This window comes from Glossina fuscipes, unplaced genomic scaffold (genome assembly GCF_014805625.2).
Source record: "Glossina fuscipes isolate IAEA_lab_2018 unplaced genomic scaffold, Yale_Gfus_2 1, whole genome shotgun sequence".
Classification (NCBI taxonomy): domain Eukaryota; kingdom Metazoa; phylum Arthropoda; class Insecta; order Diptera; family Glossinidae; genus Glossina; species Glossina fuscipes.
In genome coordinates, this window is record NW_023998415.1 from 2,081,185 (window position 1) to 2,106,310 (window position 25,126).

Sequence of the window (25,126 nt, forward strand, 5' to 3'; positions counted from 1 at the left end):
TCAGCAATGTTTTGAATACAATATTATCTGCTTTCAATGATAATGAATCACATTACGGACGGACAGATGAACGGATGGACATGCTCGTTCCTGTGCGCTATAAAATTTCTACACACTATCAAATAAAGAAGGCATGGCCAATTTTGTCTATTGGGGCCTTGAAAAATCAACTGGCAAGCGGGAATTCCTCTGATGCACTGCTTGCTTCCAAGATTATACTAAGCTTATAACAATCTTATCATCTGTACCTGTACAGATGTGGGTGAAATTGACCACGCCTACCCAATATTATTGTGTATCAATATTTAATTGTTTTTTCAATACCTTTATAACGCGCGGAAGCATGCTTTAAAGACTGCACAAAGTATATAAATTCTGAGTCAGTCCCAAATTCGAAATGAACCTAAGCATGACGGTCTGTTCAATTGTATAGCATCTGTGGCAAACATTCTCCGCATGCCTATGCAACCAAGAATATGAATAACTTTTCTTTTCCTCTTTGTTGGTTGTTATTCAGTGAATACGACACCTGCATCGTGTCAATTTCCATTCGTATTGTGAAAGTAGCTGCGCCCGCTCGATATTATAGAATATAAAATTTTAGTTCTTTTCTTTTTTCGGTCGTGACCGAATATAATTTTCTTACTTGTTTAAAATTAGAAACGAAAACATTTTCTTGAAAAACCAAAGGCTTGGTTATTAAATCAAATCGATCGATTCGATTTTATCTTTCAGTCTTACAAAAACCAGACATTTTCGAGAAATCTTTAAGAAAATCTGAAGCATTGTAAATAAGGGTTGATTATACGAATATTCCTTTTTTAAATAAAAATCAACTGCACTAGATTTACTGATCTTTGTCATTAAAATTTTTAAAAAACTCCTTATCGCCCGTTTGCAAGCATGTAAAACACTCTTACTTCAATTACGTAAAACAGTTGGTCGTGTAAGGTGTCTTTTTTCTTTCTTTAAATTTGAAACGCAATTAAAATGCAGTACGCGTTTAAAAAAAAAAAAAAAAAAAAAAAAAAACAAAGAGTCCAATAATATTAAAAAAGGACAAAAATAGATAGAATAAATGTATGTATTTTGCTCAAATTCGTAGATAGAATAATCAACTTAATTAAACTCGGTATCCTTGAATCAAGCGTAAAAGCTATGAACTACGTTTTGCTTCGATAAGATATATACAAAACGATATAATAAAGCTGTCGTATCGTTTGTGTCGTACATGCTGTATATTATATATACAAAATTATTCTTCTATATCCTAAAGAAATTACATTTCCAAGTGATCGACGCTTTTAATTTATGTAAAACATATTAGGAGGACCAAAGGGCAATATAACGCGGATAGGATAAGTTCGGGCTTGGACGCTATGACAACACTTAACTATAGTGACAATATATTCTGTACATTTTCTTGTATTTCTCTTGATATCGGATAACGGAGCGGTTTTCATATTAATGCTAATTTTTAAAAAAATCTTTAAGAGATTACGGAAAATTTGCGTGAAATCTCACATGTGAAAGGAATGAATATGAATTTTATTAACAAATGTGATTAGTTTACAACACCTCGTACTACAAATAAATATTCCGAGAATTCATTTCATTTTCAACATCTTTGTCATCTTACCTGGTCGTCATGTATTACATAAAAGCATAGAATCTTAGCTATTTATTGAACAATCTATCGGGTATATTGGAAGCGTCTTAAAGCTCAAACAAATTTTTTCCATTTGATTTTTTCTTATTTTTAATGCTTTGAGAGTTTATTGACCTTTTTAATTGCTGATAATTAATAAAAGAAAAACAACAAAAAACAAAAAAAAAAACCATTGCAATGATCGATTTATGTCGTTTAGTGTTGTTCGCACTAGCATTAGCAGTAACTGTTACCCTACAGCTTAGACACAGATAATAATAATAATAATAATAATGGAAAAAAAAGCAAAAACAAAAATAAAAACTTTAAAAAAACGCGTTTTTCCTTAAATGCAATGTAGCTGATGTTGACGAATTCATTTTTACGTCAGAATTATTTGCTGTTGTTACAGCCGTCGGTTGCAGTTGAATGTAAGAGGAGTAGGAAAAATCATAACAAGAAAAAAAAATATTCAATAACAACGAAATAAAAAGCCAAGCACATGCACTCTAATTACATATAAATTAAAATGAAAATTTGCTATTAATTTCCGTTTACACATAGACTAGGCAACGCTATAAAATTATTATCTAAAAAAATTGTTGAACCGATAACCCCTCAGTAGAAATTATACAAATAAATATGAATAAAAAAAAAAAAAAAAGAAAAAAAAAATAGAAAAAAAGGAAAACAGCATATTATTATCAATTCTAGTTTCTAGACTCGAATAATGACTGCAATCTCTCTCTATTGTGCACACAGACTCCATTTTAAAGCTCAATAGTGACTGATCTATTTAAACGCGAGCCAAGACGGCTACCAGTTTCAGTTTTAGTCGGTGATTCAGTGCATTTATTGAAGTTTTAAAAACGATATAGATTTGTTTTTATTTTTTATTTAAAGAAAAAAAAAAAAAAAACATTCGCAAAGAAATCATGAATCAACGACGAGTGTCCTTTGATAAGGTTCGTAGTTGATGAAAAATTTACTGAATTCGTATGGAAGTTTTATTTTTTGTTCAGTAATTTTTATTCCATAATATACGTATACACATATATATATATATATAAATATATATACGTGCTTCTGCCAAATTTTTATAATTTGTTGATTAAAAGCGAAAATAATTGCGTCTAAGTGAAGTGAATTGATATTTAATAAATTTAAAATTACATAAAAACATTGTCGTGCACAATAATGCAATCTTTTGATTTGCTATCAGTAATAATGAAATTATTATTTCTTAAAACTTAAATAAAAAATGTAGATTTGAGTTCCGACATCTTGGTAACAACCATTAAGTTCGGATTGCAGAAAACTTTTCCAATTTTTTGTCCTATCCGCTATCATTGAATGCGCTAATAATAATTATTAATATTTTATATATAAAAATCGTTCAGCGGCAGAATTCTACTGATCAAATTTCCAAATCGTTTACCCGAATGCCCGTGTAAAAGGAAAAAAGCTAAAATTATTTCGAAAAGCTCTTATTAATAATTATTTATCAATTATTTATAAATTGATTTATAGGAACTTTAAGTAATGAAAAAAAAGAACAGTTACTTAAGAACAGCAGCACAATTTCGTTAATAAGTTTGTCTCGTCCAAAACATGTCGTCTCTTTGTCGGTTCACTAGCTTATCCAGAAAGATTTGTTCAAAAACCTGAAACTGTATCTTAAAACAAATTCCCAAGCCAGGCTAGAAAATGGGCGCTTGCTACGTATGTATAAACGACAAGTTAATAATAGTTGAGTAACTTAAGCAAAGTACCGAAAAACGAAAAAATCGAAGAGTATCGTTGAGCTCATGACCTCTAGCATGAATGAAAGGAAAGATGTCGCATAAATCCTTCTGTAAAGAAAGAACTAATTCGATGGTCTATAATATTGAATGGAAAACAGAGTTGCTTTCAGTTAACATTGCACTACAGACGATATGAACCATTTTCAAAATTGCCCCGTATTAAAGAATCTTCAAAGTTAGTGAAACCGATATTTTTAAATTTTTTTGCTTATCATCGATAGACATGCCGACGGACAGATGGACGAACGAATATGCTGCGATTGATTCACAGTTTGATACTGATCAAGAATATCTATGCTTTATAGAATTTTTGTAGCTTAGTACTGGATATTGGGAATGTGTTACCAAAATGAATATAAATCGATCACTTGATGGTGAGTATAAAAATAGAGAAAGGCCTTGAAATTTGACTGATCAGCTTTGATCGATCCGTATCACTGTAAAATACCGAACGTTCGTTGAAGTCGGTACTGTCACAAATGGCATATATCTGGCATATGACTGGTTGACCATCTGACAGCATGACCATCTCAGATGTGAAAAACCTGCGCAACGAAATTTTTAAGTCGGTTCCGATACACGGTTTCCTCTTTCCGTCTGCACAACGCTTATCTATTTGTGAGTTTGCGAATAGCTTTTTTTTTTGCTTTTGTAAATAAGTGTATCGCAAATGCAACTATTTTCTTTCCTTGCATTAACAACAATTCGGTGTCGATCGTGATAATATATGTAACACGAATTGATTTAGAACATCCCATCTATTCGACTCATATATGAACAATTGTTATATTTACGTTATTGTATCGCGTGTAGACGCATTGCTGTCTACAATTACATTAAATTGGTCGTGCTAGCTGTTATCAAACCTCTGCGCGACCGTAGTAAATGGGTTCCTTTTATTGATTTGCAATATTTTTTTGAGGTTATGTCGTGACTGTCTAAATTTGCTATTAAAAATGAGTTGGGCTATTAAAGATGCAGTCCACAAAAGATCCCTCCAATTTAAAATGCTTTTCTTATTTTAGTGCTATTCCAAATTCTCTTTAAGATATTCATGTGTAATAATAACGTATATGCGATATTTATTCCAAACTGTAATCTCTTTGTTTATTGTTTATTTATCTTTTTTACATATTAATTCCGTAGGACTTTATGAATTGGTTTCAGTTGACTAGTGCTCTCTTTGTTTACTTTTCATCAGAATTATGAAAATGAAATGAAATATCGAATCGGAATGCTTGATGTTTATCAAGTTGACACTGTATCTGTATCAATCCCGAAGGTTGCATATGATAGGTGATATAACAATTTCTATCCGCGTAGTTTGGAAAGATAAGAACGCAGTTTACGTCTGCAATGCAAAACATTTCTTTGGCTAATGTCTATTATCTACGCATTACAATATGTTTGAGTATTGATTACTTTATTATGAATTGTAAGTATTGTTCATTTCATGGACCGCACTTATTATACGCATCATCAAAGAATGGAAGGTATATTCATTTCGTCAAAACGTTTGCAACCCCCAGAAGAAATCTTCAGAGACCTTAGAAAACATATATATATTCTTGGTCTAGCTGTTTGCCCGTTTACGTAACGTCTGTTATAAATACTTTCTTGGACGCCAAAATGAACCTATCGGCTTCAAATATAGGAAAAATACTATAACTTTTTGTCAAATCAACAACGATGATCGATGCAAATGATTCGGTCATCACCGAAGATAATTTTCTTGCTTGTTATTCATTGATTTTGTTATTTGCAATAAATCGCTTTATTAAAGTAAAGACAATTGCATTTTTATTAGACGCCTTTTTATTGAACTTGATCTGATGAGCATTGAGAGATAGTCAGGCATTTTGAATGAATAAAAATTGCACGATCAGAGTCTATTTTGGGTTGTTTTTTGCCCCACTGACCAGAAATTTTACTTTTTTTTTTTATTTTACACAACAGACAACTACCACACTAATATTCTACGAAGAGTATATGGCGTCAATGCCAACCAGTGAAAACGTACAAAATTTTCCTTTCCAATGCATCATATAATATATGACATATTTTTTATTTTTTTGTAGCCCACCCGTTTGGAAGGCTCTTATATAGCGGAAGGTGTTGAGATTCAGGAAGCTCGTAATACTTGTCTCTTGTTTTCAACAAAGGAGCAGGATAGCGGCGCTTTAGCGGAAATGTTGAAAATTTTCAAAAAACATAACGTGAATCTGGTGCATATTGAGTCGCGTTCGTCTTTACGCATTCCAGGTTATGAATTCTTTGTTGAATGTGATGGTAAATCAATTGGTTTGGGTAAAGCCATCGAAGAATTACGTGATCAATGCAGTTACTTTAACGTGATATCACGTGATTATAAAGATAATTTGTCGGCCGTTCCTTGGTTTCCACGAAGAATACGCGATTTAGATCGATTTGCTAATCAGATATTAAGTTACGGTGCCGAGTTGGATAGCGATCATCCTGGATTTACGGATCCAGTTTACAGAGAAAGAAGGTAAGTTATTTGTTTTTCCGCTAATAACGACATTCACCTGAACTTTATTCATTGCACTCTTTTTGTTTGAATTTTAAAAGAAAACATTTTGCTGATATTGCCTATAACTATAAATACGGCCAACCTTTGCCACATGTGGAATATACCAAAGAGGAAATTGCAACTTGGGGTATCATTTTTAGGGAATTAACTAAACTATATAAAACTCATGCTTGCAAAGAGTTTAATCATGTTTTCCCATTATTGGTGGACAATTGCGGTTTTCGTGAGGATAACATACCGCAATTGGAGGATATATCAAGATTCCTTAAAGGTTTGTTTTAACACAAAAAAGTTGAAGAACATACGAAAAGAAGAGCAAATAAAAGAAATAAAAATATGCTTTGTTTTTTTTTTTTCCAGATTGTACTGGTTTCACTTTACGTCCGGTAGCCGGTTTATTATCATCACGCGATTTCTTGGCTGGCTTAGCTTTCCGAGTATTCCATTCCACTCAATACATAAGACATCCGAGTAAGCCTATGTACACGCCCGAACCGGATGTTTGCCATGAATTGTTAGGTCATGTACCTTTATTTGCTGATCCAGATTTTGCTCAATTCAGTCAGGAAATAGGCCTAGCTTCTCTTGGCGCTCCTGAAGAATACATAGAGAAATTAGCTACTGTAAGTTACAGATCAAAGTTAAAGGACTTTTCACATTTCAATTCCAGAAATTTTTACACCCATCCCGAAAGATGTGAGGTATATTCAGTTTGTTAAACAAACAACATTGCAACATTCAATAGAAAGCCCATAAAATATGTGGATTCTTGGTCAGCATCAAATACTAAACCGATTTTAGCACGTCCATCTGTCCGTTCGAGTAATGTCAGTGATAAATATTCTTTTGATCGCAACAATGAAGATATCGACTTCACATTTGACAAACCATGTAGGAAATTTTTGCAGGAAGGTCAGCATTGAGAATGGACAAATATAGTATAACACAGACTGAAAATACCTCAGTTTTCAAAAAAAAAAAAAAAAGAAAAAAAAAGGGGTTTGTTGCTCATTACTCATAAACTGTAACAATAAAAATTTGTATATTCTTTGTTAAGGTAAAGATAGTGGGCATAGAAGATTGTAGCATAGCCGAATATAATTTTCTTACTTGTTATATAATGTATTCTTTTAGATTTACTGGTATACCGTTGAATACGGCATGTGTCGCCAAGATGGCCACTTAAAAGCGTATGGCGCCGGCTTACTTTCCTCGTTCGGTGAGTTGGAATATTGTCTCACGGACAAGCCCGAGCATCGTGAATTCGACCCAGAGATAACTGGTACCACCAAATATGTGATTACAGAATTCCAAAAGATCTATTACGTTGCGGAAAGTTTTGAAAGCGCCAAAATAAAAACTATGTAAGTGAACTGAAAGTAGCTTTAATTCTATATATTTTTCTATTCTACATATTTTTTTTTTTTTTTCTTTAAAGGCAATTCGCTAACACTATACCGCGTCCCTTTGGAGTACGCTACAATGCTTACACTGAAAGCATTGAAGTTTTGGATTCCAAGAAGCAAATCAATAATTTGATGAAAAACATCGAAACCGAATTTCAAATTTTACAAAATGCGGTCAATAAATTAAAAGTTTAATTAACGGCAGAGCATAACATAAGTAGTTAAGTTAACATATTTTAAACTTTTTTTCGTTTTCTTTTTTAAATAAAAAAACCTGAGATTATTAGATAAGTTTGCGTTTTGCATTTGTTTTTTTTTTTTTTTTTTTGAGATTTCAAAGGCAGTTAAAATTTGCCATTTCTGCGATAGCGAGAGCGATAGGTGTAATACTTTGATATGAAAGAACTAAAATCATTTTGTTGATTACACATTACAGGCCTAATTTAGTTTAGATTACATTTCGACTGTGTTAGCATTTTTAACTCATGATAAGGTTTGCATGTAATCAAGAATATTCTTAAAAGCACTTGAGGCCTGTTGCTGTAATCGACATTAGAACATTGACTATTGATAATCGAACTATTACAAAAAAAAAAAGAAAAAGTTAAGGGTTAGTTCCAAATTGTTTCTCTTCATTTGTTTACGACTAAAATATTATACAGTTAGACTTCTACGGTATAATTATAAAAAAAGAAATACATATTAAGTGAATCATATTGCGCGTAAAAAGATCGCGGAAGAATTTCGTGACGATATGTTTAGAAAAAATCAAGCACACTGTCTTTTTATTTTAAATATAAACCACTACGATCAGTAAGTTTTTACCATTTTTCTTGCAAAGCGATTATGCCGTTCGCGTGCAGTTTCTGGGATTTCAGGTCGGAGCACCCATTCAGATAATTTGGCATGAGCCTCTTTTCAAGATAGACATGATAATTTCAAGGCTTTACGGCGATTGATTTCTATATTATTCAATTGATCAGTTCACCGACACTTTACCACATTTATGCGCGTTTAATTGTGTTGGTTATTCACAGTAAAGAGTGGTATCCATCTTTCCGCCAAATTTCAGCACTTCATGATTCACAATTTCCTCTCGTTCATACCGAAAACAATGCAATACTTTACGAAGCGCCCATTCGGTCTTTGGCAAAATTTGAGACACGTTCATCTATATTGCACAAGGTGACTCACCTTTCATCACTCGTCATCATTCTCAATGTAGGAACGTTTCGCAGCTGGAAATTCGGTCTATTGAATTTTCACAATTTTCATCCACCAGTTCATAAACGGTAAGATTCTTTTTGTACCCATTGTTAGGCAAATATTTCAAAAATATTTTCTTCTCAATGCTCAATACGGGCAAACGTGCTGGTTTTCCTTAAAATTTTTTAATGAATTTAATCGATTTTATCAATATCCACAGCATAGTACGCCTTAAACGGCAACTAGCAAATCATTTACGTGATGTTAAGTTTTTTTTTTTTTTTTAAATTAATTAATATTTAATTAGATGTAATAAACAACTGATGTAATGAGGCTTTCATTCATTCATTTCAGTTACATTTCAGTTACATAGTACATGGTGCATTGGAAAGGTATTTTAACAATATCACTGTTTAGAAATCCTCACTTGTTGTTTGTAATTTAAATAATGGACATAGATAATAGCCAATACAGTTAAAAGGAGAAAATCAGGGAAGAAAAACTCAATCATGTTTAGAACCAAAACGTATTGTTGCCTTCCGCCTTGCCTTAAAGCTTTATAGCACTAATAAAACTCCGTCTTGAAGATATGGGATATCCGAATAGCACGGTAAGATATGAGCGGGGCTCTAAACCATTTAACTAGTTTCAAATTCATTTCACATAGGCATACAGTAAGACGACAACCACAGCTGTCTTAAAATGTTACGAATTGTCTCAGTTATATAATTATTGTGATGAGATGCATTTAAACTTGGATTCAGCTCAATACCAAGATTGAAAACAACACTGACAAATTCAACGTTAGTATTCACTGGTAGAGAAATAACATAAGGCGTACCGTGTGATATGGTTATAGTTCAATTTAGTCGTAGATTGTTTTCCTCAGACTAATCGACAATACTGCGTAGATAGTAGATTGTATTCATTCAACACCCGCAAGACCCTCAACAACACCGAACGGCCGCGAAAAATTTATTTGAGCGTCGTCAGCATATAAATGAATTTTTGTATTATGACAAGAGGTTGTCAAATCATTCACAAAGACACTAAACAATAATCGACCTGATATTGAAACTTACCCAGTAACCCAGAGGAGATTTCTCTGAGAGCAGACAACGAACACAGATGCGCTAAGTCTTACAGTTTGATTTCGAAAGTAATGGCATAAAATACGTGATGACAAGAAGTTATCGAGAGTGATACATTCCAATGATACATTCCATTCAATTGGAGTTTCCAGAAGAAATTAATTTTCAAACTGATCGAACTGTAAGCCAATATGTGGCCAATTTTGGGAATTTAAAGAAAAAAGAGAAATCTTTTCCATTCCGTGATTTCGCAAAAAAATTTGATTTGAACTTGGACCAAAAGGAAATATTGGATAAAACAAGATCGCATTATAAACACAATTTTATATATAAGTGGTCGCTAACTAGCTGTTATATTTGACATTTGCATCAAACATGAACATTATTTATTTGGTAAGTTATATGTGAAAGGGATCAGAACAACTATTTTTTTTTTTTTGAAAATAGAACAACGAAAGAAAGAAAGAAAGGGTTCAAGAAATTAATATGTTCTGCGAAATTGTTTACGTCATTTTCGTTGACATTTGACGGTTTGTGTCGATTGATGATGAATGATAGTTAATGTTGTTCTACTTTTAGTTAGTGGTTCAGATTTTCTTGTTTTTTTTTTTTTTTTTTTTTAACGTTTGTCAAAGAATTAAAATAATTCATGCTTGCATTTACTTTATATATATATATATATTTACTTTATATATACACATATATAGATTTTGTATTCAATTCAGTAAATTTATTAATATTCATATAAATCACATTTTTATTTTAAATTTTCTAAAACAAAAATCTTTTATTACTACTATTTATATATATATATATACACTAAACAATATTAACAAAAATATAGGGGTAGAAATAATTTAATAATTCTATTAGTTTTAAAAGAAATTCATATACTTTTCATTATTATTGGAATAGAGATGAGCAGATAAGCTTTGAGAGATAATTAACATAAATAAATCATGTCTAAATTTGTTAAGAACTGATTTTAAATTCGTTTTGCTTTCAATTTTTAGCATTTACTATCTTTTTTTCGTAATTTTTACTAATTTTTTTTATTATTTCTTCAAATAATTAACTTCGCCGACTTTAAATTGAGTCCCATGACTCAAGATTTGAACTTTCTTAAATTCATCTCTTCTTTTAATCTCTCAATTTCAAGTTAAATGGTTTTCGGGGGAAAAAAAAATTATTAAACAAATATCACCGCTTGGCTTAAAACATATTTTGTCTTCTTACACATATTGTTTACCTTTCGTTTCATTTTTTTTCATTTTTCATCTGTTTTTCTACTCTTAACATTAAAATGATAACTTAATAAATAATCAACAACAGAAACTTGCAACTATATATATCTAGGCGTATATGTATAAAAAAAAAAAAAAAAAAAAAATGACAGTTTGAGGCATTACGATAAATAAATTTAACTCTTATGCGTTATGAGTAATTTTAACATAAATTAACCGTAAGTTAATCATATGATCTAGACTATCTATAAAGTTCATTATATATGTATGTACATATTTGCACGCACCAATGGAAGATGTTTTCATCAATCTCGCAACATTTCTATGCAACCGTTCGATTCCGTATGTATTATTACGAAAATCCCATGATTTTATGATTTAAGTGTTTATGAAAACTAGTCGATTTTCCAAGGAGTAACCTTTTTAAACGAAGAAAAAATGAAACACGCAATAATGATCCTTTACCTGCCTCATGCAGCTGGCGACAAGGGAAAAGATTGACAACTATTAGTAGAAATCTAGCGGAAAAAGGCATCAACATTAAGGATATATAATTGGCATTTCTATACAAGGCAAGATTGATTGACTCAAGAGTGTTGAGCTGTTGTAATATCAAAGCGAATGAAAGCGTTGAAAATTTCAAGTCCTGAAAACAATTTGATAGTAGATATCCCAAGAGCTGTATATAAAACCTAGACTATGCTAAATATCATGATTCAGTGGTATGAACTTTACTGTAAAGAAAGTTGAATAACAACATAAAATTCACTGAAGACAGGTTTAAGCTGCAATGTTCAGTTGATGATCGCTGGCCTTTTTTCTTCCGCGTGTTTATGGTACTGGTATGGTGGACTCATGGTCTTGTATAAATAAATGTAAATTTTCGAACCATGCATGCTCACTTTTATATAGGGGCTATTAGGCAACAACAAAATTTGAAATCGGTTTACCTATCATTATTCCTATGAGAATTGCAATTTATTAAATGCTTTATTTATGGTCTATTATAGCCAACTTACTTTCTTACATTTCAGTTATTTACCCTTTTATTTATAAAAGCCATTGTACAAACGCATTAAAATCTCGTACGCTTTATGAGGTAAGCTTGAGCTAAAAATTGTATGCCCTAAAGTTTCAAGCTATAAATTTTTTGCCGTTTCGAAGTGGTTTTCGATTAGACTCAACGCTTTCATTTTCTGCGGATGACATGAAATGAAATATTGCACAGTTAAGGCATTGAACATCCTTATGTAATTCCTCATAGGGTATTATAATAAAAAACGATCATCGAATTAAACAAATTTTAAAACTACACCTAGCTAGTGATAGGATAAATTTTCTCATCGATCTGTCATTTTCATAGTCTGCTAACAAATAGGTCTCTTGCAACAAAATGTCTTTCAATTGCATCGCTTAATCTCTTTCAGTTCGTCTATCATATTTCGGTGTTGAGTATTACGTACAAGCAGTTTTTAAAAGATTTCCGCACGAATTTGCTTTCTTCCAATACAGATATCAAGAATAATAGATGTTTACATTTCTTTCTATACGTTCGGCCAAAGAAAACAACAAATTGTTAACCAAAAAGATTGCGAGAATATTGTAGACTTGCATTCTCTCTCTCAGAAGGAAATTTAAAATCATCGCATTTTGCTATTGCTTGCCCCATAAGCGAGTAAGCGTAGGTATATTTCTTTTATTTATAAAAGTAAATTTGCATGTTTGACTTTAGATGTAGTTCAGATATATGTAAAAGTTTTAAAATTTACGATATCAAGTTCTAGATGAATGAACTATAGGAATTCGCATGAACCGTGACGATCCTATAACATTCATCGTATACATTGCATGTTAAAGTTTGGTACTTTTACGGAATCGTCAGTGCTGCTATTCGAATGCGTTAGGGTGAAACTTCTTTATTATACTTCCAGTGGTGTATATAAATATTGTTACAAGCAAATGATCGAAACGATTGGTGTGCATAACCACGTACGTATAAAATTTAACTATACACAGATACTAATGGCATTAAACTAAAAAAAAAAAAAAAAAAAAAAGTAGAAATAAAAAAATATAATAAAACAATGTATCACTTTTTAGCATTAATAATATGTTATGTGGCAAAAAGAAATGTACAAAAAAAAAAAAAACTATTTACAGTTACATATAAATTAAGAAGACCAACTTACGAATAGATGAGCCATAGCGCCATTTATTTTGGACTTAAACGATCGAATTGGTTTCTTGGCTAACGCCGTTTGCATGAGTGCTATTGAAAAGTGCTTGCGATTGCTCCTGAGACATCTGATATGGTAAAATCTCTAAATCGTTGGGTAAATGACTGGTAGTGTTAGTGTTTGGATTGGCCGTACCGGCTGTTTGAGCTGTCGAATTATTGGTTGTAGGAAGATTGGACGTCTGATTGTTGAGACTTGGATATGTATGGTTTGCGAAAAACGATGTTCTATTCTGCGGTTGCGCAACGGGTTGTGTTGGTTGGGAAATTTGTGAGGTTTGAGTGGTTGGTAAGTGATGCACAGCCGTCTGTAGCAATTTAGCATCTTCACTATGACTCTCGGAGCCCTCATCGCTGATACCAATTGCAAAGTTTAGTGTGGGACTTGACTCGGTAGCCATTTGCATATATGTTAATAACGAGTCTTCGCTGGTATGGTGATGATTAGCATTAGTACTGGAATTGGTGGGAAATGCGTTGGCACTGGTGTGACTATTATGATTGACTGTTGTACTGGAAGAATTTGCATGTGTTGTACTCGTTACATTAGCCGCGTTATTTATGGTGGGCACACCGCTATCCATATGATTTAAACCCGTTTGCGAGCCAGCAATACTTTGCAAAGGTGAGAGATTGAGAAAAGCATCGAATTCTTCTTGAGCGAATTGATCTAAATCAGGTACAGTCCGTGCTAATAGCAAATGTTGCGGATCTGGCTGTTGTTGTGATTGAGGTTGCTCTTGTTGTGGTTGTTGCTGTTGATTTGATTGCATTGTTGCAGTGTTTGCTGCAGGTTGCGTGATAGGTGCACTTGCAGTTGAGTTAAGTTGTGGCTGTTGCTGTTGCTGTTGACTTTGTTGCTGTATTTGTTGTTGCTGCTGCTGTTGTTGTTGTTGTTGTTGTTGTTGCTGCAGATTTTGTTGTTGTTGTTGTTGTATGAGCATTTGTTGATCTTGTTGGTTTTGCATTTGTTCCGAATTCAAAGTAAATCCATATTGATTGAATTGTGATTCCACAGAGTTATTGTTAAAATTATAATTACGAGCTCCACTGCTCACAACGCCAGTTGTAGAATTGTAATTCATCGGCATCATCGGCTGTAATAGAGTGTAGCGTGCCAACAGCAATTGCTCCGACACCATACGCAATTCATCTTGTTGTTGCATAATAATTTTCTGCAGTTCATCGTGCTTACGCTGCAGCTGTTCTTGCAATTGCGTCTGTGTGGGTGTCATTACTACAGCGCCTGGTAACATATCTGTCTGGTTCTTAAAAAAGTAAGACATAGAGTAATTGAGATGTAATCCTTTACTCTTAAGACTTGGTGCAGCTAAATATCTTACCGGCATTGGAGATAAAACGGGTGCTACCGGAAAAGGTGCAATTACTGATTGAACGGGTATTGCGGTCAGATACTGCGGCGGTTCGAGGAAAGTCGGACCCATTATTTGGGGATTACGTAGAGGAAAAGCAGGCTGTGGAAATTGACATGAACTGTTGCCTACCATGCTAGTGGAGGTATGTCCAATAGCATGTTGTGAAAGCATAGGCAAAAGCTTTTGTTGCTGCCCACCATGGTTGTTAACATTCATCTGTAAACTATGTTGTTGCGACGATGTTTGTGTATGATGACTTGGATGATGATGATGATGGTGATGATGAGGGTGATGGTGTTGCTGGTGTTGATGAAGGCTAGACGAAAGTTGAGAGTTCTGTGTTTGGCTGTTTGAAGTATGCAGCGAAGATTGTACCACCCCAGTCGAATTATGCCTTTGTCGACTCTGCGAAAAGAATTTGTCGTATCATTTTTGGTTGAAACATTTAGAAAATGCAAATAAATGACAATAAAATCTTTCGTAAGAAAAAGCTCTAGTCTATATATATAGTCAATTTTCCTCGGAGATTTCTATACAAATACGAGAAAAGTTGCCGTTTCTTTAAGAAAGAAAAAAGCACGCTTATATAGTAAACATCGATCGAAAAAAAAGATTAAATGCAACACTATTTATAGCAATTGTGACTCTAACGGAGCGCTTTACGATATGCGCGCATCGCAGACATCGTTTTAGCTATGTGATAATCAGGGTTATTGACATGATTGTCAATGAGAATTGGTATGAGGAAGCGTAGTATACTCCTTCAAATATAAAAATGAGGTTTCCAATGACTGAGATAACAGCTTACTACAAAAATTGAATCATTTTTCCTCTCTCTGAGCTAGGTCCGAAATGTGCTATAACAGTTAAGATAATCGATTAGCCGCATCATACACGAGTTTATTGGGTTTATTATTGAATAGACAATAGACTTTGCTTGGATGTCGGAACACTGCGAGTCTTGTCAGAAGTTACTTGTTAAGGTTTCTATGGGCTTGCTTTGACTAGACAGACTAAACAGACAGCGCGTTCTCCTATACAAAGGCAGTTGCGAAGGGAACAAGTTCACTATTATAATGAAAGCAAACCGTTTTCGATAATTTTTCCACTACAACATTGTTTCCACTACAACATTGTTTAACTATGAGGCAATAGGTAGCTTAATAATGGGTCATGGAAAAAATTCATGGCATTGCCTCCAACAGACTGATTCAGAGTCGGGTAGATTTGTCAATAATAGATCAACAGTAGTTGCTTTATGAAAAGAAGCTCAAATTCTGAAAAATTTGCTATATTTAAAAATGTCATTTTGACAACGACGATAATGCCGGACTTATGAATAAATCTATAGTGTTAATTGTGAAGAGGTTAACAGCACGCTAATGTTTTAACCACTTTCGGTCTGAAAATTTCAATATTAAAGATGTAACGTACTATTACCCATTAGGAAACGCGATTTACTTCTTCAAAATTCGCATACATTGACAAAATTCTAACTGACATCATGTGAGGACAAGGTTTTGTGCTTAGTAGGGTTGATATTGTGTATCATACGATGTTATAACTTGGCCAGGTGAATGATTCCACAACGACCACAAAGCACACTATCAAGATAAGTCGTCTGGAATTAATCAATAGGAAAAATGTCGTCTTCGAATGTTGCAATGCTCGGTCACACAAATCTTTAAATGCTTAGCAAGAAATTAAAGAGTTTGCCAGGGAAGTTTTTATGCAGCCATGTCCGACCACTACCATAAATGTGCCCTTTCCGTTAAACCCCTGAGAATTATTTGGATCAGTTTTTCGCCCAGATATCTCAGACGTTCTTCCGTGGTGGCACAATGGTTTTAAAAGAAAGATGGAACAAGATTATGGAGCAAAATGTCCTGGGACTTGGATATGAAATTTATTACACTTAATTGGAAAAATTTATTTGAATTTCTATCAAACGGAATTTTTCTTTGGTACAACAAGATCAAGGTTGTAAACTATTTGTGCTATATATATAAAATTGTAATTAGCATTAAGCATACCGAACTCAAATTCGTTATCAATGAATGGCGACTGGTGCCTGAGTCAGCTGATATGGATGTAGAATCGGATTCATTTCCTCGATTATTATAAAAATAACGTTTTCGCTTGACATTCGGTGAAATGCCAGTGGAACTAATGTTACCATAGCTTGAGGCAGGTCTTGAGGTTTTCATAGGATTAATTTGACAACTAACGGCACCAATGCCCGTCGGTGTTGATGAATTCGTCCACAACGCTGTAGTTTCTAGGCTTGGCGATACCGCACTGCTGAGAATACCACTTATTACATTGGCGCCACTACACAAGCTTGCAGTACCGGTAGCTGTAAGTGTCGCGGTTTCCACATTTGTATTCGACGGTTCAAGATCTCGCAAAGTAGCTGTGGACGATTTACCAGATTCCCGCAGCGTCGCCTTATTGATGGAATGGTTTTTTGCATCAGTTTTGCGGTATTTTAAGATGTCCATGTAGTTGACAACTTTATGAGTGCAGACCACATATTCTGGTTTGGCATTAAACTGATTATACGAAACATAAAAATCAGTTTGTAACCAAATCCATTGTTGTCCCTTAGTCAAAAAACGATAATAGCCCGATTTCGCTTTACCGGTTTGCATTACTGAGTGTAAGAAATAAAATGTTGTGATAGAATAACAGTAAAACAAGCAAAAATACAATATAGTACGACACTGTTGATGATTAAATACCCTACATAACCCATATAACGACTATTCAATAAAAGCCGTTATGTGTGAAGTAAGCGAATAAAAGATCAGATCCGAATCATTTTCAATAGCTTGCGTACTTGAGCCAAAGCACGTCAGTGTGCCGGCTTGCTGATTTAGCGCAACGTAATAAGAGAACTAGATGGTCAGACAACCTTAGATAGATTCAGAAAATGATTTCAAGTCCTTCGATTACGAGTGCATAGTTGGATCATTTACATATGAATGCGGCGAATCGAATATTAGCAATTGCAAAAAGTTTACATTTGAATGTGTAATGCATGTAACAGCGATCTAATGGTTTCAGTGTTTTTTCCAAAATTTCCATGTTTATATTGACTTTTACTTCTTTCAGTTATTTTCCAGATTATTGCAGATGTTATGCCAACATAGAAATGTGAGTATTATATTCATTATGACATCGGCTCTACAGGATTTGCATAAGCCTTGTCGAGCTTGCAATATTCGGAATGCTTATAATATATATAATAAAGGCTACGGACCAGCGGACTGTGACAATTCAATTCAATATTTCATGCCCAATGAGAAAAATATATGCAACTTGCTTCGCTGATGAACATAAAAAGTTGAAAGTTTGATTTAGGATAAAACAAAAAACTTACATTCTTCATGACACGTAACTATATTATCAAGATCATCGAAATGATAGTAATCGTAACCTGATGTCCCCAAAACTTCGAAAGGCATATAGCCAATAATAGGCGGTGCTCGATGATCGAGAAAAAGAAATTTCCATTCCATACTGTGCTTCGAAGTGAACTCGTTCCGTGTCGGATCTATCATTGTGATCTCTCTAATTAGCTGAGGCATTTGTAAGCGCCCAGTGCCAACAAATATCAATTTCTTATCAATTTCGATAGTGGAACGCAATTGAAATATACGCGGTAGTGAGTTTTGAGTATTTTGAATGGCAACAGTGTCCACGTTCGCATCGCTTCCTAAAATGATATAAAATTTATTATTAAATTTCTCTAATAGAAATGATTTCTCAAAAATGTACTTACTGAAATAACCTACAAATTTCACTAGCTCATAAGAATTAGTATCACTTTCCTCTACGCCACCACGCTTTAGATGTACAAAAAAACTTATTTGATTCCTTGAACTAATGTCAGTCTGCATAGATTCTATAACAGGTTTCGGATGTAAAAATATATTAAATAAATTCTCATGATCCATTTCATAGGCCAAATCGAATATCGTCATTTTCAAGAGATCATTCTAAAATCGTTGATCAATCGTTAACAAGTTTACAAACCAAACAACACAAAAGAAGAGAATGCGAAAAGCCATATAACTTACCGGTAAATAACCCAATTGAGCAGTTATACTGTCAGAGGCATAAAATATAGCACCGCGACTACTGAAAACTATGATGAAACCATCCAATGATTCGAGCATTAATTGAGTAAACTCATCGTTGCTTAAAAACGACGGTTTCCAATCCGTTTGTATTTCAAAAACTTTCGAACGATCAGTAGCTTCTAGAAAGTTTCATTAAATTAATCGTTTACGTAAATTTCTTTTTCGTAAATTTTCTTTTAATTACCGTTATGATGTTTCAGAAATGCTATGGTAGACTTTAAAACGGTCGATTTGTCCATTTTACGGTTTGAGGTCGATATCAAAGCACTTAAATCATTTACCAAGGAATTGAACTGATCACGACGTTTTTTCTCACTAAGATTTCGAGATCTTCTAAATATAAAAAAATAACATAATAATAATATGAAAAAATATTTACTTTTATTTTTCTGTAATTTATATAAAGAAATTCTATGGCAACAATATATGCTAGTATTTAGCAAAGTCACCACCAAGTCATTGTTTTTCCTCTCGTTGTTTAATATGTTAACTCAAAGCTCACATACATGGGGAAAGCTTTCAACTTAAAAGCTGTTCAAGTTATTTTAATCACTCAAGTTTTTTCAAGTTTTCAATCAAAAGTATAATTAATATATAACGATAACGTGCTTTAGAAAAATTTTCAGTTTTCAAATCATTATAAACGCATATTTTTCGCATTGATATCCAGACGATAGCAAATCCGTTCTTATATATTATATTATTTAGTTATATAAATGCGGGCAGAAAGCATATATTAACGCAATAGGGTAAGATTTTATATTGATTCAATCACCCGTGCACCGGGTCATATAATCTCATGTAAAATTTATATATATTTATATATATTTCATCGTCGTTTCGATTCACGATTGAAAATTAGAAAAAATCGACTTAGGCAAGCTGTTTTCTGATGTTGGAACTATCGTGAAACAAAATAGTGGGCCAAAGGATAAAGAATACATTTTATTGGTGGTACGAAGAAAGACGTTGAGCATGTGTACAAGATTATCTCCTTATGCGACCAATTTATATGAAAATTAATTTCAGGGTCTGATGAGGTATTAACGAGTTGGTGTTTCGTTTCTAACAGGGCAAAATAACTTGTAAAGATTGCTTATATGCATGCTTGACTAGCAAGACAGGATACGTTGATAATGATGAATGGCCTTTTCGGCCGCCTCATTAACCCCACGAAAGTTGATACATCAAACAACGTATTCGAAGTGGTTTGATTCAGATTCAACTTACAGAGTTGTTATAGTCTTAACATTTCAGATTAACAAGCATTGTAGTAATTCTTATGCACTCTACACTACTTGTGGTACACGGTTTATTTCACCGATCTACTCGGAATCATCAATTGAATCGAATTAACTTTCCGTCTGTCCTTCTATTCCCTTGGTATGTAACCAAGTATAACATTTGAGTGCTTTAGCAATCAAATAACTCGGATAAATCTCCAATTAAGCAACGCGTTTCGAGGCATCCAAAAACACGTGGCAAGTGTATATATATGCATTGCTGGTTAGTGCTACTTTCTCGAACGATGTGTCCCTGATTGTTGTTTATTCGTTCACCGGCCGCTTGTTGCCATTCTCGAAGCCGCAAGCATAGAGATAAGAATCAGAAATAATAGGGCCGGCCGAAACTTTATATTATGGTTGGTAGCAGTTGTCCCAAATAAAAAGTTATATGATTTTTCTATGGTCAATATAATTTTAAAATAGTTTCAATTTCTTTGATTTAAGTGTTATTATGCATGTATAATTTATTTATTGTTCAGGTTAACATAAATTCTATTTTAGAAATAACTTTCGGATAACGATTCCACATGTATATGAATAATTTGTAACGATTAATATAATGCAACCCATCACGCAAACCCACAATTGTTACACATTTTACATCTTGTAGTTCTTTACAAAGGCTTGCATATATGTATGTTTTTGATATGTTAAGAACATCACGCATCGCTACAGTTTTCAAATCCATAACCGAAGGATGGGCTTATATTTATTTTATCAAGACGTTTGCGACGCCTATAAGTAAGAGTCAGACGCTGCACAAGATTTATACGGTTTTGATCATTGTTCAATTCACAACCGATCGAGGCATGTCCGTCCGTCCATTTGATCTTTTGTGCAGTGCCTGCAGTAAGCATATTTCTGGTCGCGAATTTGTCAAGAACTTTGTCGATATGCCTACAGTTGAATACGAATTGAAGCGGTTCTTTGGATTTTTGTTTGTTTATTTTTAATAAACACTTACAACGATGAAAATTTGCAGCCGTATTCTATGGCTATGGCGAAATTTAAAAAAAATCATCCACGCCCATTCGGTATTATAGTCCATCCAAATGTGGCTTCTTTGTGGCTTGAGTTTTTCGTTAAGATGAATATGGTGAGTATAAAAGATTCGATCAAAACCGCATTTAATTTTTTTACTTGTTTTTCTTTTTATTTATATATCTAAATATTGTGTGTGTAGATTACGTGTACGTTAATTTTGTTGTTTACTTTTGTGTTTACATAAATACCGGTATAAAAAATTTACTCACGTGAGGGATAGAGAAAAAAAAAGCATCAGAATAAGAGAAAGGAAGAAAGAAAGAATGAAAGAAAGAACGAGATAGATAGATAGATAGAGAGAGATAGGTAGAGAGTTACCGAATAATAAAGATACAATGTGTACATGAAACTAGTCAATCACAAAGTATACATACATGTGTATATTTTTATTTTCATCATCCCAACAATAAATATGAAAAACTAGATATATGCATGCAACTGACATATTATATCACAATGATGAATAAAGTTAAAATAAACGTATAAAATGTATAGATTAACGATAGGATGTTTATCCTTTTTCGGTAAAATTTCCCACTTATATGTAGGCCACATATGCACATGAATATTATTTAACTCAATTAAAGTGGTTGTTATAGCGTCAAACAAATTCAATTTGTTTTATTTTTTTTTCTTTTTTATACCAAGCAACGAAGAACGGACGTATATTGATTTTATAACTTTGTTTGACACGTCGTTAAAGAATTCGTACAATAGATGTAAAACGGTTCAGTCGATGGACACGATAGCCCCCGGTTCATGGTGTCCTAAAAGGTGGCAGAAAATTAAAACAAAGATCGTATATGCGATTTGCTTCCATATATAATAAAATAGGTGCAATACTCACAAAAAAGAAACTAAATTAACAAAATTGAAGCGACTTAGGTCACCATAATGCTTTCTATATATATATATTCATTTTTTCTTTAACCACTCAGGGGATGTCCATCATTCGTGCGACACGGTGAGGGTTTGCAAGAAGTTTGGAAAGTGAAAGAGAGTTGGGAAGATGTCTGCGGTGTAGTGTGCCTGTGTGCTATCGATATGTGCTATGCCTTCACCTACTGAGCACTCATCATAGCAATATACTCTTTTTACAAGAAAAATATACTTTTTAATGCGTTTTCCTGTAATGCTTGGATTGCCATCATGCTTAGGTGAGTGTTCACGTTTAGGTATGCAGAAAAAATGCCTATTCCCTTATATTATTAATTAATTATGTAACGAATACTTAGTTCCGTCAAAGATGAAATAATTTGCGAAGCTATAATAGCGTAGTTGAGCAACGTGTTAAGATTCGTTGTAAGCCGCAAGTGAACCAAGGACTCATCTGCCTACAAGAGGAGAAAAGCATATAATAAAGCTCAGGGATTCATATCGTATTATTTTGTGTCTCCTTTATTTTAAACGAGATCTCTTTCATTCTGAAAAATTCTTCCCTTTGGTAACCGATACTCATCCAAAATAATTAATAATATTTTATACAATAATATATATATATATTCATATATCTAAATATACACATACACGTACGTATTAGAAGATAATTTCTTGTGAAATTTCATTACGTAACATTAGAATGTTTATTCGTAGAAAATAATTTATTTATTTTATTGTTTCATTACTGCATTACTTCATGTCCGTAAGATTGTGGTGTGATTGAAATAAATGCGAAAAGCTTAGATAGATTATTAATGAGGCTTGGGCCGAATCCTTTGATTCCTATTATGTGTTTATTTACATGTTTCTTATTTCTCGGACGAGTTTCTTGCCTTATTAGCACATATATCGACAGTTGAATGGGAATATTTTAAACAACAAAGCATAATTGTGCTCGCCATCGAAGGATAGGGTTACAGGTAAAACTTGTTTTCCCGTCCGTCGAAACAAGGTATATACGAACAATAGGTCGCGTACACTCTACACTTTGGTAAATGTAAGATTCTGAAACCGTTTAGGTTCAACGTATTTGTCTAAGTCGAATGGAGTAAAAAAGCTGAAACGGGGCATATATACTCCGAGTTGATGGTTATAGGTCAATAGACAAATAGACAAAAAACTAGAACTTACTGTTCATAGGAGATGATAACCTGAAACTTGGCCTAAGTAAATTTACGAAAACCCATTTAAAATTTCAACGTGACGTGCACACGCCCACAGAGAGCACGTCAATACAAGGAAAAATACAAGTTATATACTATGGAAGATATTGGTCTTTAATCAGTTAAAAGATTAGTATATAAGTTTCATCTAAGTCAACCAACTGACACGTGTATAATTAACCAAATATTCTGTACTTATAATGTGTTGGTTTGACGTAGTGGGTGTGAAAAGATATAATTTTCATATTTGTGTTTTTTTCTATATAAGTCACGATCTGAATCTCTTTCAATTTGTTTGTTTGTTACAGATTAGGGCTTGAAGCAAAGCAACAAAATCTTTGTTTTATATTTTTTTATTATACAGCATAAAATACGCCTTCTTTATAACTGACTTGAGGTCATTATCAATATCGAATATCTATGAACTTATGTGGCAAATTTTCTTTCTACTTGGTACTCTGCCAACTATGATACAGAAGAACGCGCAGATGATTTTTTAAGGAGATACATATAATTTCTGGTTGTGTTTGTGTGTTTGTTTGAATTACGTACAAAATAACAAAGAAGAATCCACTTAAGCAGAGACGGACATATTACAGATATTATATTAATATCTTCTCTTTTTTTGTTTATATTATGAAAACTTTCCATATTTCCTACTATTGTGACTTAATACTACTTGAAACAATCTATTCGACGGTGTATTGTTCATATTATATTATACAAAAATTGTATTTTAGCAATTAACTAATCTTAGATAGATAGTCACTCTAGTGCGCACGAAAGTAGAAGCAGTCGAATATATAAAATTATTACAGGTTTTCTTTACAACAACGTACGATTACGTATTTATCAATTTAAATGCGAGGAATAGTCGCACATATTTAACAATGATTTAAATATTCAAACTCCAGCGGAAAGTCGATGATTTCAATGCCATCTTTGACTTCAATACACGTTTAACAGGCAGAAAGTTTTTAATTTATGCCGCTTTCTAAACTGCACGGTGCAACCCATCGGATGTAATAACTTTTGCCATAAGAGAAGCCGCAATTTTGTGGAAAAAAAAATTTGTATATCCAGCACCTAAGGACAGCGGCTTATATACTCGTTCAAAACGTTGGCAAAACCAGGAAGGAAGTTTCAAATAAATCCAATAATGTCTTAGATATATATTTTTAATTAGCATCAAATTTAAGCATGAATGTATGTCGATATGTCCGCCGATTTAATGCCTTACAATAGATTCTTGTTCTGGCCGCAAAAACGATTCAATATTTGTCGGAAACATTCAAAGTTCGTTCACATACTTTAGTATTGCAAATGGAACCTATTGGAATTGAAAAGGGACACCTATCTATCATACAATCTAAACTGAGAAGGCCTCACCTTCATTAGCCATAAATTACAATAGACACGTGGGAAATAAATATTTCGAGGTATATTGTAAAGGTCGATAAATTCGACCTCGGCCGACCAATATTGTAGTAAAAAATTTTTCGTTTTTTTTGCGCACTTTAGGATAAGGATTATATTCATTTGTCAAAACGTTTGCACGGACGGACGGAACTTTCACAGATTCGCACATAAAGCAATTTTTTTTTTTAATCAGCATTAATTTAAGCATGTCGCTCTGTCCGTCTCTGTAATGACTGCTGAAAAGATTAAAGAATCGGGAATTTTTTTCGCGAAGACGTCGTAGGGTCAAATTTGGGAACCAGTGGTATAATTTACATCGATTAAGAAAACATTTCCGAGCTTACAGATGAATGATTAGGCGTAATGGACGAAGTACATGAAAAGTGTCTACCTCCGAAAAAATTGTTTCTTTGCGAGTATATTTTAACGACGGACGTCAGATTGGTAGAAGGAGTCCCGCCTTTAAGACTTTCTTTCTTTTTTTTTTTTTATAAATGTTTCATAAAGAATATAACCATAAGGTGTAGAAAATTTTGTCTGAGCTATTAAGTTTTGGACAAGAGTTGA

General features: G+C 33.3%; 2 protein-coding genes across 8 annotated transcripts in view; one reads left to right on the forward strand and one right to left on the reverse strand.

Moving 5' to 3' along the window:
• Positions 1 to 2,499: 2,499 nt before the first annotated feature.
• Positions 2,500 to 7,701, forward strand: LOC119631853 (protein henna). Of its 2 annotated transcripts, none has more exons than XM_038024385.1 (6): positions 2,500 to 2,613; positions 5,532 to 5,962; positions 6,043 to 6,275; positions 6,365 to 6,627; positions 7,139 to 7,368; positions 7,443 to 7,701. In XM_038024385.1, the coding sequence occupies exons 1-6, from the start codon at positions 2,584 to 2,586 to the stop codon at positions 7,603 to 7,605; spliced, it is 1,350 nt and encodes a 449-aa protein (XP_037880313.1). In that variant the 5' UTR covers positions 2,500 to 2,583; the 3' UTR covers positions 7,606 to 7,701. The 2 variants fall into 2 exon arrangements, with proteins under 2 accessions (XP_037880313.1, XP_037880312.1); XM_038024384.1 differs by lacking the exon at positions 2,500 to 2,613 and adding an exon at positions 5,428 to 5,469.
• A 4,227-nt stretch (positions 7,702 to 11,928) lies between these two features.
• The window catches only part of LOC119632706 (circadian locomoter output cycles protein kaput), a 46,350-nt gene continuing 33,152 nt past the window's right edge, over positions 11,929 to 25,126 (reverse strand). For 3 of the 6 annotated variants that reach the window (XM_038025761.1, XM_038025760.1, XM_038025758.1), the window contains 7 exons: positions 18,893 to 19,041; positions 18,646 to 18,827; positions 18,348 to 18,564; positions 17,946 to 18,281; positions 16,597 to 17,216; positions 14,531 to 14,968; positions 11,929 to 14,455 (listed from right to left, as the gene is read on the reverse strand). In XM_038025761.1, coding sequence (XP_037881689.1) covers positions 13,175 to 14,455; positions 14,531 to 14,968; positions 16,597 to 17,216; positions 17,946 to 18,281; positions 18,348 to 18,564; positions 18,646 to 18,827; positions 18,893 to 18,947 — 3,129 coding nt within the window. In that variant the 5' untranslated portion in view covers positions 18,948 to 19,041 and the 3' untranslated portion in view covers positions 11,929 to 13,174. Of the gene's footprint in view, positions 14,456 to 14,530; positions 14,969 to 16,596; positions 17,217 to 17,945; positions 18,565 to 18,645; positions 18,828 to 18,892; positions 19,042 to 25,126 lie in introns of all 6 variants that reach the window. The other 3 variants (XM_038025759.1, XM_038025757.1, XM_038025756.1) reach the window with 3 other exon arrangements.

Bases quoted from the DNA above. Each gene is read 5' to 3' on its own strand.
- LOC119631853 (XM_038024385.1), top strand. From the start codon at position 2,584: ATGAATCAACGACGAGTGTCCTTTGATAAG. The intron at 6,276-6,364 runs GTTTGTTTTAAC...TTTTTTTTCCAG, and splicing joins TATATCAAGATTCCTTAAAG to ATTGTACTGGTTTCACTTTA. The intron at 7,369-7,442 runs GTAAGTGAACTG...TTTTCTTTAAAG, and splicing joins AGCGCCAAAATAAAAACTAT to GCAATTCGCTAACACTATAC.